The sequence below is a fragment of the Symphalangus syndactylus genome, chromosome 2 (assembly GCF_028878055.3).
Source record: "Symphalangus syndactylus isolate Jambi chromosome 2, NHGRI_mSymSyn1-v2.1_pri, whole genome shotgun sequence".
Taxonomy (NCBI): Eukaryota; Metazoa; Chordata; class Mammalia; order Primates; family Hylobatidae; genus Symphalangus; species Symphalangus syndactylus.
The window spans coordinates 23,471,655-23,488,335 of NC_072424.2; the positions used below are offsets into that span (position 1 = coordinate 23,471,655).

General features: G+C 35.2%; 1 protein-coding gene across 4 annotated transcripts in view; it reads right to left on the reverse strand.

Annotated features, from left to right (window-relative positions):
• TRUB1 (TruB pseudouridine synthase family member 1) overlaps nucleotides 1-16,681 on the reverse strand; it is a 59,562-nt gene that overhangs the window by 11,083 nt on the left and 31,798 nt on the right. For 2 of the 4 annotated variants that reach the window (XR_008652024.2, XR_008652025.2), the window contains exons 5-7: nucleotides 15,926-15,998; nucleotides 14,090-14,229; nucleotides 11,989-12,045 (exon numbers count right to left, since the gene is read on the reverse strand). Coding sequence is in view for 2 of the 4 variants with exons in the window: in XM_055248268.2 (XP_055104243.1) it covers nucleotides 10,990-11,246; nucleotides 11,989-12,045; nucleotides 14,090-14,229; nucleotides 15,926-15,998 (527 nt within the window). In the remaining 2 variants the exon portion in view is untranslated. Of the gene's footprint in view, nucleotides 1-8,066; nucleotides 11,247-11,988; nucleotides 12,046-14,089; nucleotides 14,230-15,925; nucleotides 15,999-16,681 lie in introns of those variants that run through there. The other 2 variants (XM_055248268.2, XM_055248278.2) reach the window with 2 other exon arrangements.

The window sequence follows — 16,681 nt, forward strand, 5'->3', positions numbered from 1 at the left end:
GTGTTGGAATTATAGGCATATGCCACCGTGCCTGGCCTACATCTCTCATTTTAAATCAAAAGCTAGAAATGATTAAGCTTAGTGAGGAAGGCATGTCAAAAGCCAAGATAGTCTGAAAGCTAGGCCTATTGCACCAGTCAGCCAAGTGGTGAATGCAAAGAAATATATCTTGAAGCAAATTAAAAGTGCTACTCCAGTGAACACACAAATAATAAGAAAGCAAAACAGCCTTATTGCTGATATGGATAAAGTTTCAGTGGTCTGGATAGAAGATTAAACCAGCCACAACATTCCCTGAAGCCAAAGTCTAATCAAAAGCAAGTCCCTAACTATCCTCGATTCTATGAAGGCTGAGAGAGGTGAGGAAACTATAGAAGAAAAGTTGGAAGCTAGCAGAGGTTGGTTCACGAGGTACGAGGAAAGATGCCACTCCGTTACATAAGAGTACGGCCGGGCGCAGTGGCTCATGCTTGTAATCCCAGCACTTTGGGAGGCCGAGGCGGGTGGATCACGAGGTCAGGAGATCGAGACCAGGTGAAACCCCGTCTCTACTAAAAATACAAAAAATTAGCCGGGTGTGGTGGTGGGTGTCTGTAGTCCCAGCTACTCGGAGAAGCTGAGAAAGGAGAATGGCGTGAACCCGGGAGGCGGAGCTTGCAGTGAGCCCAGATTGCGCCACTGCACTCCAGCCTGGGCGACAGAGCGAGACTCCATCTCAAAAAAAAAAAAAAAAGAGTACGAGGTGAAGTAGCAAATGCTGATGTAGAAGCTGCACAAGTTATCCAAGAGATCTACATAGTATCATTGATGAAGGTGGCTACACTAAACAACAGATTTTCAATGTAGATGAAACAGCCTTATATCGAAAGAAGATGCCATCTAGGACTTTTGTAGCCAGGGAGGAGAAGTCGATGCCTGGCTTCAAAGCTTCAAAAAATAGGCTGACTCTCTTGTTGGGGGCTAATACAGCTAGTGATTTAAATTGATGCCAATGTTCATTTACCATTCTGAAAACCCTAAGTCCCTTAAGAAGTATGCTACATCTACTCTGCCTGTGCTCTATAAATGAAACTACAAAGTTTAGATGACAGCACATCTGTTTACAGAACAGTGGACCAAATATTTTAAGCCCATTGTTGAGACCTACTGCTAAGAAAAATAATTCCTTTCAAAGTATTACTGCTCACTGGCAATATACCTGGTCACCCAAGAGCTCTGACGGACATGTACAAAAAGATTAATGTTGCTTTCATGCCTGCTAACACAACATCTATTTTTCAGAAAATGGATCAAGGAGTAATTTCAACTTTCAAGCCTTATTATCGAAGAAATACATTTCATAAGGCTATAACTGGCATTGAAAGTGGGTCCTCTGGATGGATGGATCTGGACTAAGTAAATTGAAAATCTTTTGGAAAGGATTCACCATTCTAGGTGCCATTAAGAACATTCATGATTCATGGGAGGTCAAAATATAAATATTAACAGGAATTTGGAAGAAGTCGATTCCAACCCTCATGGATGACTTGGAGAGGTTCAAGACTTCAATGGAGGAAGGAACCGCAGATGTGGTAGAAATAGCAAGAGAACCAGAATTAAAAGTGAAGTGAGGCCTGAAGACATGACTGTATTGCTGCAATCTCACGATAAAACTTGAACAGATGAGCAATTTCTTCTTATGGATGAGCAAAGATTGCATCTCAGGAAATGAGATGGAATCTACTCCTGGTGAAGACACTGTGAAAATTGTTGAAATAACAACAATGGACTTAGAATATTATATAAACTTAAGTTGTTAAAGCAGAGCAGGGTTTGAGAGGACTGACTCCCAATTTTCAAAGAAGTTCTACTGTGCATAAAATGCTGTCAAAAAGCATCACACACTATAGAGAAATCTTTCATTAAAGGAAGAGTCGACTGATGTTGCAATCTTCACTGTTGTTTTAAGAAACTGCCACAGCCACCCTAAGCTTCAGCACCTGACCCCTGATCCGTCATCAATAAGAAAAGACCTTCCACCAGCAAAAATATTATGACTCACTGAATGCTCAAATGATTGTTAGCATTTTTTAGTAATAAAGCATTTTTTTAATTATTTATTTTTTTTATTATACTTTAGGGTTTTAGGGTACATGTGCACAATGTGCAGGTTTGTTACATATGTATCCATGTGCCATGTTGATTTCCTGCACCCATTAACTCGTCATTTAGCACTAGGTGTATCTCCTAATGCTGTCCCTCCCCCCTCCCCCCACCCCACAACAGTCCCCGGAGTGTGACGTTCCCCTTCCTGTGTCCATGAGTTCTCATTGTTCAATTCCCACCTATGAGTGAGAACATGTGGTGTTTGGTTTTTTGTCCTTGAGATAGTTTACTGAGAATGATGGTTTCCAGTTTCATCCATGTCCCCACAAAGGACACGAACTCATCATTTTTTATGGCTGCATAGTATTCCATGGTGTATATGTGCCACATTTTCTTAATCCAGTCTATTGTTGTTGGACATTTGGGTTGGTTCCAACTCTTTGCTAAGTAATAAAGCATTTTAAAATTAAGGTATGTATTTTTTTTAGACATAAAACTATTGCACACTTAACAGACTACAGTGTGGTATAAGCAGAACTTTTACATGCACTGGGAAGCCAAAAGACTTGTGTGACTCACTTTATTGTGGTATCCACTTCTCGCATATTTGTATTATTGTGGTGGTCTGGAACCAAAGCCACAGTATCTCCAAGGTATGCCTGTACTATCTAGCCCTTTACAGAAAATGTTTGCTGACCCCAGCCAGCAGCAATAAGGTAAAAACAAACAACAACAAACCCAATGTATTATAGGGTTTCTAACATGTAAAATTATATGTATAAAAACAATAGCATAAAAATTAGGAGACAGAAATGAAAATATACTCTTGTAAGGTTTCTACATTACCCATGAGGTGGTAAAATACTATTTGAAGGTAATCTGTGATAAGTTAAAGATGTATATTATAAATCCTACATAAAACAGAAAAAAAATTTTAAGAGGTATAACTAAAAAGCCAATAGATATAATGAAATACAAAAAAAGTATTCAGTACTAAAGAAAATGGTCAAAGACGAAAAAAGAACAATGAAAAGATGGCTCACATATAAAACAAATGAAAAGATGGTATAGCAAATCAAATAATGTCTATAATTACATTAAATGTAAATGGTCTAAACACTCCAACAAAAAGGTTGAGATTATCAGATTAAATAATAAATCAAGACCCAGATATATGCTCCCTATAAGACACCCACATTAAGTATAAGGAAACATAACATCTAAAAGTTAAAAAAAAAAAAAAGAAAAAATATGTACCATAAAAACACTAATTTTAAAAAGCCAGAGTGGCTATGTTAATAGCAGACACATCCAGAAAAATATTTAGAAAAAGAAATACTATCAGGAATGAATGCAGACATTCATAATGACAGATCAATCTATCAATAAGACATAATTTTAAATGTATATGCTCCTAATAATAAAGCTCTCATACAAATATAGCAAAAAGAGGTGATAGACCTGAAAGAAAGGCTGGGTGCGATGGCTCACGCCTATAATCCTAGCATTTTGGGAGGCTGAGGCGGGCAGATCACTTGAGGTCAGGAGTTCGATACCAGCCTGGCAAACACGATGAAACCCTGTCTCTACTAAAATACAAAAATTAGCTGGACATGGTGGCTGGCACCTGTAATCTCAGCTACTTGGGAGGCTGAGGCAGGAGAATTGCTTGAACCCAGGAGGTGGAGGTTGCAGTGAGCCAAGATCACGCCACTGCATTCCAGCCTGGGGAACAGAGTGAGCCTCCTTCTCGGAAAAAAAAAAAAAAAAAAGAACCGAAAGAAGAAACAGACAAGTCCAACATTATAATTGGAGATTGCAGGTCTCCTCTCACTGTAACTGATAGGCAAAGTAGACCAAAAACAGAAAACAAAACAAAGCAAAACAAACCCCATTAAGGCTATGGAAGACCTGAATAACCCAAGCAACAAGCTTGACCTAATTGATATTTACAGAATGATCCACCCAACAACCATGAAAGCACATTCTTAACCAATGTACATGGAACAAATTCCAAGGTAGACCATTTCTGAGTCATTAAACAAGTCTTAATAAATTTATAAGAATGGAAATCACACATTTTATGTTCATCATGTATTTTATATTCTTTCACCACAATGAAATTAAACAAGACATCAACTAGATAATTTTAAACAGAAAACCCTCTAATATTCAGAAAGTAAATGATATACTTCTAAGTAATAGGTAAAGTGAAATATCACAATGGAAATTATTTTAAATTGAATCACAACTTATTATAACTTACGAGATGCAGCTAAAGCAGTGCTCAAAGAAAAACTGATAAGATTAAATGCTTAAGTTTGAAAAGTGACCTAAGTCTCTACTTTAAAACTAGAAAAAGAGCAAGTTAAACCTCAAGCTGGCTCACTGAACTATACACTTAAAATGGTGAATTTTGTTGCATATAAATGTGACTTTTTAAAAATTCCTTTAAAAAATAATTGAACTTATACTAAGGAAATTCACCAGGGTCCAAAATAAAGAACGATCTGAAAACCGGAGTGGTAAACACACTTCTTGATGCTACAGCAATCCAGATACTGTGGGAGGGAGGCAAGATTTACTCCTCTCTGTAACCAAAGGGTTTGCATTTTAAGTGGGGATGGAAATGAAGTGTGGATCTTGAGAGGTAGGTTTTGGAACTGTGACACCCGCAAACACAGGCATAAAACTGGTACCCTTAAAGGACTATACATTTAATAAAGTGGTAGACTACAACACAACTTACCACAAACACAGGGCAAAAACAAGGAAGCTTTTCTTTATTGACTTAGGCTTTAAATTAAACAAAACACAACACAACAATAATAAAACATCTCTGCAGTGATCATTTACGATGAGGATTTTGGAACAGTGATATCTCTGGTGTGCCTAGCAGAAACAATCCCAAAATCTCTCTGGAAGGACACTCTCAACCCAAGCACACACACTCCCATAAAGTCTCACTGAATTACCTCATAATCCAAGTTTGCAACACAAAGAACACAAGGTAGGACATAATCTGCCTTGGCTGAGAATTGGGAGATTCAACAAGCAATATGAGAGCATACTCCATAAGCATTTCAGATAACTGAGTTAACAGAGACTATTAGACTAAATAGACAATAAGACTAAATAGATTAGTAGACTACATTGAAAATTAGAGTAAAAAATACATATAACCCTAAGAAATCAGAGAAAAGTTCATCAAAACCATATTGTGATAAAGTAAACATATGCCAATGGTTAAGAAGAAAACGTAAAATACTTTGTGGTGATAAGGATGTGGAACCATCAGAATTCCCATATGCTGCTGGTACAGCAACTTAGAAAAACTGCTTGCAGTATCTACCAAAGCTTAACATGTGTATACTTTACAACCTAGATTCCAGTCTTAGAAATATCCATCAGAGGCTGGTTGCGGTAGCTCACGCCTGTAATCCCAGCATTTTGGGAGGCTGAGGCAGGCAGATCACTTGAGGTCAGGAGTTTGAGACCAGCCTGGCCAATATGGTGAAACTCTGTCTCTACTAAAAATACAAAAAAAATTAGCTGGGTGTGGTGGTGTGTGCCTGTATTTCCAGCTACTCGGGAGACCGAGGCATGAGAATTGCTTGAACCTGGGAGGCAGAGGTTGCAGTGAGCCGAGATGGCACCACTACACTCCAGCCTGGGCAACGGAGTGAGACTCTGTCTAAAAAAAAAAAAAAAAATTCCAACATAAATGTGTGCATGTTTACCAGGAGACAAGTATTAGATTGCTCATAGAGGCATTATTCAAAATAGTCAAAATTGAAAGCTAATCAAGTATCCATCATTCAGTAAAATAGATCAGTAGTGGTAATAACTGAATAATACTAAACAATGACAAGGAACAGGAAGTGGGGCCTTTGGGAGGTAATTAAATTTAGACAAGGTCATGAGGTTGGAGCCACCATGATGGGGTTAGCATCCCTATAAGAGGAGGAAGAGAGACAAAGCCTCCTCTCTCAGCCATGTGAGGACAAAATGAGAAGGTAGCCCTCTCCAAGCCAGTGAGACAACCCTCACAACAACCCAACCACACTGACACCCTGATCTCAGACTTCCAGCCTCCAGAACTGTGAGAAACAAGTACATTAAAGTTACCAGTCTATGACATTTTGTCATAGCAGCCAAAGCTAAGACAGCCACAATATGGAAGAACCTCATGATTGTAGCTTTGTGCAAAAGAAGCCAGACATAAAACATACCACATACTTCTATTCATATGAAGCACAAAAACAGACAAAATTACTAATCTATATTGTTACATGAAACACTAATCCATAATCTTGATGGAGCAGTAGGGGCTTCTGGAGGGCTTAGTGATGTTCTGTTTCTTGACTTGGTTGCTGATTATAGACATGCTTGGTTTGTGAAAATTCACTAAGCTATACAGTTATGTGTGACTTTCTGTATATTAAATACCAAAGTAAAAAAAAATACATTTTACTAAAACCTTAATGAAAGAGTAAGACAACACACGAAAAAAGAAGAGGCAGATTTTGGAGGAAAAAAACCTGGTGTAGAAATAAAAATAAAAGGCCGGGGCACAGTGACTCACGTCTGTAATCCTAACACTTTGGGAGGCCGAGAGGAGAGGATCACCTGAGGTCAGGAGTTCAAGACCAGCCTGGCCAACATGGTGAAACCTCATCTCTACTAAAAATAAAAAATAAAAAAAATTAGCTGGCCACGGGGATGCACGTCTGTAATCCCAGCTACTCAGGAGGCTGAAGCAGGAGAATCGCTTGAACCTGGGAGGCGGAGGTTGCAGTGAGCCAAGATTGCGCCACTGCACTCCAGCCTGGACAAGAGAGTGAGACTCTGTCTCAAAATAAATAAATAAATAAATAAACAAACAAACAAACAAAAATAAAACCCAAGAGTGATGGGAATAAATATATGATTGTTAAACAGTAAATAAAAATAGCAGAAGGCATTCATTATCTGGAAAAAGACTGAAGGAAATTCCCCAGTATGCAGCACAGTGGGATAAAGAGATGGAAAATATGAAAGAGTAATTAGACACAGAATAAAAGAAAAATACTTAAACAGGATTACTAGCTGGAAGAGATGAAATATCCAAAGAAATGAAGGACGGGAATTCTCCAGAACTGGTAAATATAAAAGTTCATGAGGAATGAGTTCCTCAGCAAAGCAATTACAAACTGTCTACACTTGGAAGCCTAATATTTTAGTGTTGGAGAGATTCTTCGAGACGGACTAGTCTGCCTCCTTTGTCGTAAGGATAAGGAAACTGAGACCCAAACGGATTAAGTGATTCACCTAGGATCAAAAAGTTGACTAACGGTAAAGACAGAAATAAAGTTAATATGCTGCATTTTAAGGGTTATGGATAAGAGCAAAATAATTCCTGAACTTCAACTTTCCGACCAGTATCACTATTTATAGCAGCAATCTGAAGATATTCCTATTCATAAAGAGAATTTAGCTCACACATTAACAAATGAAGGTATTGCTGATTCAATTGCCTTAATAAATGTGCTTGATAAATAGTATTTAATGAAGAATTAGGACAAACTAGAGCTCTGCCCATACATACCTTAGATGGTTTCAAGACAATCCCTCTCTTTAAATTTAACTACAAGGCCATTATACTCATTTCAGTGCATAAACCTCATATCTATTATCTTTTCCTCTATTTAAATGTTTTGGCATTTTACAGTGCTTTTGAATCACATCTCTTTCTATTATATACATCATGATATGAGGTAAATTACTTACTTTCTTTGAAACAGAACAATTCACCATCTAATTGAACCTCAAAATGTTCATTGTAAATCTGATACAAATTTCAAACTGGTCAGGGGACATAAAATGTACTGAAGATCTGATACAAAGCACTCTTATTTAATACAGTAAATCATTTCTGATGATGAGTCAATGGCTTGTTTTAATTCAAGTATTTAAGAAAAAAAAGACCTAGTCAGTACAGGTAGAGGAAAGTGTGTTTAGCCTTTATTCACATTTAAAAACTTTGAATTTGCAAAGAGCAAATTTCTATTACATAAAGGTCCTGGATTTTAAGGCTATAAATAAAACAATTCTATGACTTTTAACAACTTTTAAGACATTATTTTTCAAATATAAAAAACTTAAAGTGTCAAAATGAAGTGATTTGGTATGTTCTAGGTTGAAACATTTTCAGGATTTTTTAAATCATCTATCGTTTTCTTACAAGTAAAACAACTTTATCATGTCATGAAGGTTTAGACCCAGAAAAATATAAGACACAGAAATTTCTTGCATATTTTCATAACAATGAAAAAAAAACTGAGTTGGTATTTAAATACCAGACTATCAGGGAAAACTAATTTGTTTTATGAATGAGTCTTGAACTTTTCAGAGTATCTCAGTTTCAACTGCTTATGAGAGTAAGATTTTAAAGTTTCAATAAATTTTAAACTTTTCATACTTATTAATCTGACAACGATTAAAGGGGAAGAATTATTAGAATTAGCAAATTTAGTTAGCAAAAATGAAAATTAAAACTAAAAGGACAACAGACCATAAAAAATCCTTCTATCAGGTATTTACAACACAAATAACTCATGCAAATATGTATAGAAACTATTAAGACATTTGTTTATATAAATGAACAAAGTTTACAGATAAATCACAAAAGCAAATCAGAAAAACTTTTATTTCTCTCCTATATTTACTAAATTAGCAACAACATATAAAACCCCTACTCAAATGGTAACACTGTAAAATGTTACAACTCTTTGAGAATGCAATAAGGCAAACATAAGTCATAAAGTTCTTCATATTATTTCACTAAATAATCCCCCTCCCAGGAATTTATCAAAATAAAATTTAAAACTACTTAAGTATTCAGCAATAGAGAAATAGTTTAAATAAATTAAGAGTATGAAGTAACATAATTAAAATAATCATTATCACAACTACATACATATAGATAATATCAAATGAAAAAGTCAATTTAAAAGTATAGGTGCCTTAAGACTATGTGAACAACAAAAAAGAAAACAGTAATATAAAAATTTAAATTCTAAAGTTACTATATTAAGATGGTAGAGGTAACAGTAATTTTCCCATTTGGCAAAACTTCAGTTTTAAATATAAAAGAAAAAGAGTGGCTATTGTTTTTAAAAAATGGTCAACAATCTCTACTCCTCTATTAGTAAACTCTGTGTCAATTTTTAAGGTGAAAAATACAGCAGAAATACCTCTGATGTGTTCTAAAACCTAACTATTTCTCTATTTGGACTTTAATTTGCAATGGAAGAGGACATATTGTAACCTGTACCATTCCAACAGGCAGGTGTAGCCACTGCCACCTTTGGTTGACACACACTGTGGGGCACTAGATATGAACAGGTGAAACTGTAAATTTTCATTTTATGACTTTGTGTGTTTGATATTTTATGTTAATGTATCATGGCATTAACATTCTTTTTCCTTACAATTTTGTCTCATACTAAGAATTGTTTTAATGTTTTCATTTAAAATATGTTGCCAATATGTTGAAAATGCTGTACTGATGCATATATAATATTTTACATTGAGTTTAAATTGGGTTAAGCACAAATAAAACCACTTTAGTTTACATATTTTACATTTCAGAGTTAGAGACTACAAAGCAGGAAAACACCTTTAAAAAGAAAAGCAAAGCGTAAACATCTAAAAACTTGTATTTTATGAAATTTCTCATGAGTCTTCCTTTTGAAACCGTATTTGAGTAAAGGAAGAGGGATTTGAATGTTTCTACAGACTGGCTGCATAATACATTGCTTTCCCATAACAAAAATATGAAGCACTCATTATATATGAAGTTTACTATTATAATGTGGCTACATTAAAAAAATTATGGTAAAGAGGGATAGGGAACTTTCAGAAAGCTATCTGAATGAAAATGTTTGAGAAGAACTGTTTTTAAATATTTAGAGCAAAAGAGATTAGCTGGAAATGCAGGGCAGCCATCTCAACATCTGTAAATATCTCTTGAAAGAGCAAATTAAAGAGACAATGTCACAGGGATAACGCCCTACAGAGAGATATAAATAAATGCTAAAGAATAAAGTTTTTAGTTGAAGACATATTCTTTAAATTTTAAAAATTATGTTACTTAATAATTTGGTACAAAGTGCTTGAGCATGTTGAAATTACCATGAAAATATCTCATAGCTGCCAAAATACAAAACTATAGGAGCTGTCTTCTGCTCTAATGGTAGGAAGGTGACTTTAATGAAGTATTAATCTTCTATTTACATCCTGTTAGTGGTAGCAGTAATAATTTGGTTCATTTACAAATATTATCAAAGCTTATTCATTTCCAAGATCTAAACAAACACAGGTATTACTAGATGATAGCCATTTTATCAAAGAAATGTTTTTAATAATAAACTCTCCAAAACACAAGAAAGAGATCGATAATGGCCACTTTTAACAATTAAAAGCATTTCAATAAAATGAAGCCACCAGGAAGCCTAAAGTAAAAATAACACTAAATTATGTTCATTTTTGTGAAACTAAAGAAACATGGAGCTCATACATTTTTTCTTTGATTAGGAAATTTGTTCAACTTTTTCATAAGACTGAAGACAGATCAAATTCAGAAAGTTAATTTTTCTGAATCCAATCATATTCATATTTTCACAATACAAAAAATCCTAAAAGAACATTCCACAACACAGCAAACAACTGAGCAACTGCAAGGCCATTTATAATGCATAGCAAATAAATTATATGCTATTGAAACTGTAAACGATAGACATTTTTCTTCATGCAAAAAAAAAGTTAGAAATATTGTTTGTCTTTTGAATGTAGCTTGTCATTCTGCATCTGCACACAGGATTCAAATGTCAACTAGAAAATGATGATATTCCCAGGCCAATCTCAACACGTCTTAATTACATCATCTTCTCCCTTTGGCTCATTTAGAGTTATATATTCACAGCTCAAAACCTGTTCATTAGACTCAGGTTTTGATTTTTTAAGTGCCAACTCTGCTGGGAAAAGAGATGAGCAATGCTCAAGAGACTGTGCAATGTCATCAATTGTCCATTTGTCTTCAGGAAGGGCATGTTCTTCTAGAGTAAATGGTCCCTGTTTGGTTCGGGTCAGCTCTAGCACATTGGCACAGGAAGATAGTTCTATGGCAACAAAAGGTGGAAAAAAAATCCAGAAGATAAACGATTCAGTATTTCATAGTCTATAATTGTTCAAATGACCGTACTCAATTCAAATCTCTCAAAACCACCCAAAAGTAAAAGTATAATAATCCAATATAAGAGCCAAGAGGCCTGAGATAAAGAAATGATTAAGTAGCAAAATAATACTTAATAATCCACCTTATAAGCTGCTTTAAAATCAACAAAGAACTTGCACACATTTTTGTTATTTAACTCATGCGGCAACCCCATGGAGTAAAGATTAGCCTCACTTTACAGATGAGATCACATGACCTGTCCAGTGCGACAACTGCCAGTAAATGGCACAGCCAGAACCGAAACCTTCTGGCTGTTTGTAAGACTACGGTTTCCAGTTTAAAAAAATTTGAAAATAACTTTTAGAAGGTTAAATCTTTTTTTTTTTTTAATTCCTAGTTTGAGTTAAAATCTTTTGTACTTGAAAAGATGTCGGCCCTACGTTCATTATTCCTGTCTTCATTTTCTGTTCTCTCTTTCTCTTCTTTCCCATTACAAGCATTTCACTGCAGCTGCTGAGGCTGATAATTGCAAGCCAGAAACCTACAATGCTTCTAAAGCTGAAGGCAGCAAGAGTTCAGTTCCTAAGGCCAATACTCAGAAATAAGAAAAACGGAAAATTCCCTCTTCCCATTGAAAAGGAGTATTATTCTCTAAATGATAATTCATAATTCATTTTTATGCTTACCTTTTCCAATGTCACTGACCAAGCTTCTGATATAAAACCCTCCTCCACATTCAACATCTGGAATGTTAACAGTGACATAGTAAATTGCTAACATCCTATGAAATCCACTTTACATAGAAATGATGTCCCTAAACAAATGTAAAAATGCACTATGCAAACAATTGAGTGATAAAATATTTATGCACTAAAACATAAATTATTCATCCAGTAGCATATGTGTTTGTGAGATTGAAAAGTCACAGTGTGGAGAAAGCAAACAGCAGAAACTCATGAACACATTTTAAATTAACTGGCAAGTCATACCACTTTAATACTTCAGCCTTGTTCATTTAATAGGTTTTAAATAGTTAGAAATCTCAGCTTTGCTATCATGAGCTGTAGATTTTAAAAAATATTTTCAGATTTGTATGCCTTGTTCATTTAATAGGTTGTAAGCGGTTAGAAATGGTAGCTTTGCCATCATGAGCTGTAGATTTTTAAAATATTTTCTGATTTGTACATTCAAAAAAAATACAACCAACCAACCAACCAAAAACCCCTTTTCACAGTGACAAGAATTATGTTTGGGGTACTGTACTACACATGAAGAACTCAGTTTATTTAAATGTTCTCTTGGAAATACTCCTGAAGAAATCATAAAACAACTTAAAATTACACAATGTCCCAGAACTGAATGTAAATCTAAATATCTTCTTAACACAATCCAACACAAGTTTATTGGTTAAGAACAGAGCTCTCCGTTATTTTTATCCACCAGCAAGACTTCCTGAAAAGAGCTGCCACATTTCCACACAAAAGGACTACATTCTAGCTGCTTCAAGACTTACTGGTACAAATAAAGCCATTTGGGGGAATTAATCAAAACTCACCACCTGGGGATTTTAATCACCCCCGCTTTCTTTAGTCAGCTCATGGTTGGGGGCCACTGCTGAGATTAAAAGTGGGCACTGGGATGAAATACAGGTGTGCTAGCATTCTTGCACGATATTTGACTTGAGTGAAAAGACAGCTCTTTTGGCCCGTTATGCTCTCCCTAGTCAGTAAAGTATTTCTGACTTAAATGCAATCTGAAAAATCTGAGTTTTTCTTGCTTTCATAGAGAATATCTACTCTGTCAAACCAGCTGCTTCATTTTCATGGAATGGAGCACAACCTTTTTAAGTGTTTTTTTCATTATCTGTCAAATATTTTAGAAGCAGGAACATGAAGAAACAAAGTGACATTTTTTTTCTAATGGTACAAAACCATATCCTGCAGAAACACAACACAGATAAAACAATAATGCCAATAAAAAAGCAATAAAGTTTAGATTAAAAGATTTGGGGACATTATTTCTAAAAGGAATCCTATTCAGTGCACTGTGATATTAAGGGTAGACTCAATTTAAAGGAGTCTGAGGATTAAGAACTATGGCTTTGGATTCTTCACAGATCTTACATGTTTACAACTTTCTGCAGCCAGATCATAAAATTTCCAAACAACAGAAACGAACATTTTAGTCTTTACATTTCAAATATGTATTAGAAATTAAAATTCATAACTTGAATTAAAAATGTGACCATGTATTCAAGAATACATTTCTGCCTTACCCATTTTTTTTCCATATTTTCAGGATCTTTAATAGTAAGTGATGGGTGGTGAAGAAGGGAGTGAGGGATTTCTTGTCCAAAAACTAAAAATGCTTTGTTTTCATTGGAAAATTAATGTCAATTCTAAAATAGAATGTATCGGGTACTAGCCAAAATGGGAGGAAAAGCATCCAAAAGATAATAAAAACCTAAAATTTAAAAAGCATATACTCCTTACCTACTCCTCTCTATAGAGATCTAAAGTATGTTACTTTCAACTTTCTAGTAAGATAACATAGAACAATATATGAAAAAGTCAGCCCAGCTAGAAAGGCATTTCTGAACCTCCATATAGCTACAGGTATCTCATTAAACGTGCTACCAAAAAAGGTATAAAGAAATCCTAACTTTCCTTAAATTCAAATTTTAAAAATCTCCAACATCCTACTGATCTATTAAAATGACACAAAAGTAGCCAAATACAAATTAAAAATACACGTAAATACAAATGATTTCAAATTTCTCCATCTTACCTAATGTGAAAAATGGTGGCTGGAATTTTTGAAGGGAGATACTGTATACAGTCACTGGCCTGGCAGGTTTTGCTTCTACAACTTCACCTCTCTTCATCAAAGTTGAAAGTCTCTGTCCATCTTTCTTTAATGCAGAATAGCTTGTGAGATGAGAGAAGGAGAAATGGAAGGAAAGGAGAGCAAGAATTGAGAGGGATTTGGAAAGATTGAGAGATGATAATTTCAGATTTGGCATGGAAGGGAAGGATGACTGGCAGTGCTTGACAATGAAAACCCTTCTAAAAAATGAATGAATTTTTAATTCTAATCTACTCCATAATGCTGTCATGGATAGAGTTTCTAAATATTTCTAAGGCTGATATAACCTCATTCTGGCACACAATATGCAGTGTTACCAATTTTATTCTTTAATCATCTTTCTGGAGACAATCTATTCATGTCTTGTCCTTACTAGTCCTCATTCTGTGTTAAAAGGCACAAGGAATTTAGTAGATTCTGGTCATAATACTGTCAGCTATATTTCCTTGAAACAATCTCTACTATAATATTCATTTTTATATAAGTTACCAAAATATTTCTAAGAAGCTAATAAGCAAATAATCTACTTAGTGTATCTTAGCTTTTTGTGATAAAATTTTACTAGAAAACAAAATCCTTGCAATAATCACAGAAAATATTAAAACAATTCTTATACATAAATATACGTAAGTTTAACAATGATCCAAAATAACGTTTATGCAGATCTTGCAAAAATTTTTAAATTTTTACATTTGAGGCAAAATCATGAAAAAGCATCTCCTCAGAGATATTTCAATGTTCCTGAAAAAAACCCAAGATTTTAAATACAAAATAAATACTAAATTCTAAAAAAAAAGTCAGAAACTTACCCTGACATATCCTATAACCAATTCAGCCATTTTTTTCAAAAGAGGCAATTTGCTTGAAATGGTAATGTGCACGAAAATATGGCTACATGGTATTATGATCTGAATGCCAAACCTCCAAATTTATACACTGAAATCCTAACTCCCAAGGTGTTGATATTAGGAGGTAGGGTCTTCTGGGAGGTAATTAGGTCGTAGGGCACAGCCCTCATGAAAGAAATTAGTACGCTTATAAAGGAGGCTCCAGAGAGCTGCCTTGCCCCTTCTACCATGGGGGGATACGGTAAGAAGGTGCCATCTGTGAAAAAGCAGGCCTTCACCAGACACTGAGCCTACTGCACTGTGATCTTGGACTTCCCAGCCTCCAGAACGGTGAGAAATAAATTTCTGTTGTTTATAAGCTACCCAGTTTATGTTATTTTGTTACTGCAGCCCAAACTAAGACAAGCAGTAAAGCAATATACTTGTGTTTTTAATAAGCTGTAACTCTCATCGGTTTCGCTGGCTGCAGAGAATAGTGAAGCAAAGATTGTGCCCAATAGGAATGGTCTCAGCACCTGACATGCAGTGCACATTAGGACTCTGACTCACAGCTCTGACTTCCCTCCCAGATGGGACTGGTCCCTTCACAACAGTTCTAGGAAAAGAGACATCTCTGGGCTCCAGAACTGCCCTGATGTCTGTTGATAGAATCAGAAAAGCCAATAAACACTGTAATAGCACAGACGTCAGGCTGGGGCCACACTCAGAAACAAAGGAGACCACATTCCACTGCGTCTTAGAGTGTCAAAAGCTCCACATCCTGTCTCACCTTTACTTGAACATTTGGCACATCAGATTTAAAACCTGCCTCGCCATATGCTAAGAGGAAACTCGCATATTTTAACTAGAGTGATGTTAACCATTGGAAAAGAAACGTAAACATTTTTCCAAATTTACTAATTGAACTTACAGGGGGGGCACTTGCATTATATTCCCAGTAAATTTCTGTAGAATGCCTTCAATATCTTCTTGTGTTATTTTATCTGCCAAAAATCAGCAAAAAAGACACTAAAACAACCACAGAAGTACATGTACTATTTTCACAGCACCAGCAGCCCTTAAAATTCATTTAAAATTTTTTCCAAAAAAGCATATATTACAGTATATGTTTTATAGCCAAAATTCTACCTTGTTAAGAAGAATAAAATATGTATTAATGAGATAAAAGAGGGAGAAAGTCTTATATTCTTTATTAAAACAATTTCATTTGCTTCAATTTCTCTCCAATAAAAATAATGCAATCATCTTATATATATATTCAGTTGGTTCTGACTATGGCCTTAAGAATATCTGAGGAAAATTCCACATTAGCTATAGAAATGATTCTGCAGTAATTAATAATGAAGTGATCAGAATACAAGCAGCAAAATAATCCCTGTAAGTTCTTTTCTAAGTTTCTCTAGGGATCAAATATGGTAAATAACTTAATGTGGCACTTAACAAGTATTATCCACATTTTAAGTTGTACCTGGTAAGATTTCAAATCTGTTTTACGTTATGGCAGAAATTTTACACACTCACATTCAACTCTGTTGTCGAGTAAAATTGCATTTATCTGTCCCCCCGCCCCAGCCTCCCCCTTCTCTGTTGTTGGAATTTCTCTCATTTTACATGAACGCTCCCAGCCAGCCTTAAAAATAAGCCAGTGCAAAAAAAAAAACACACA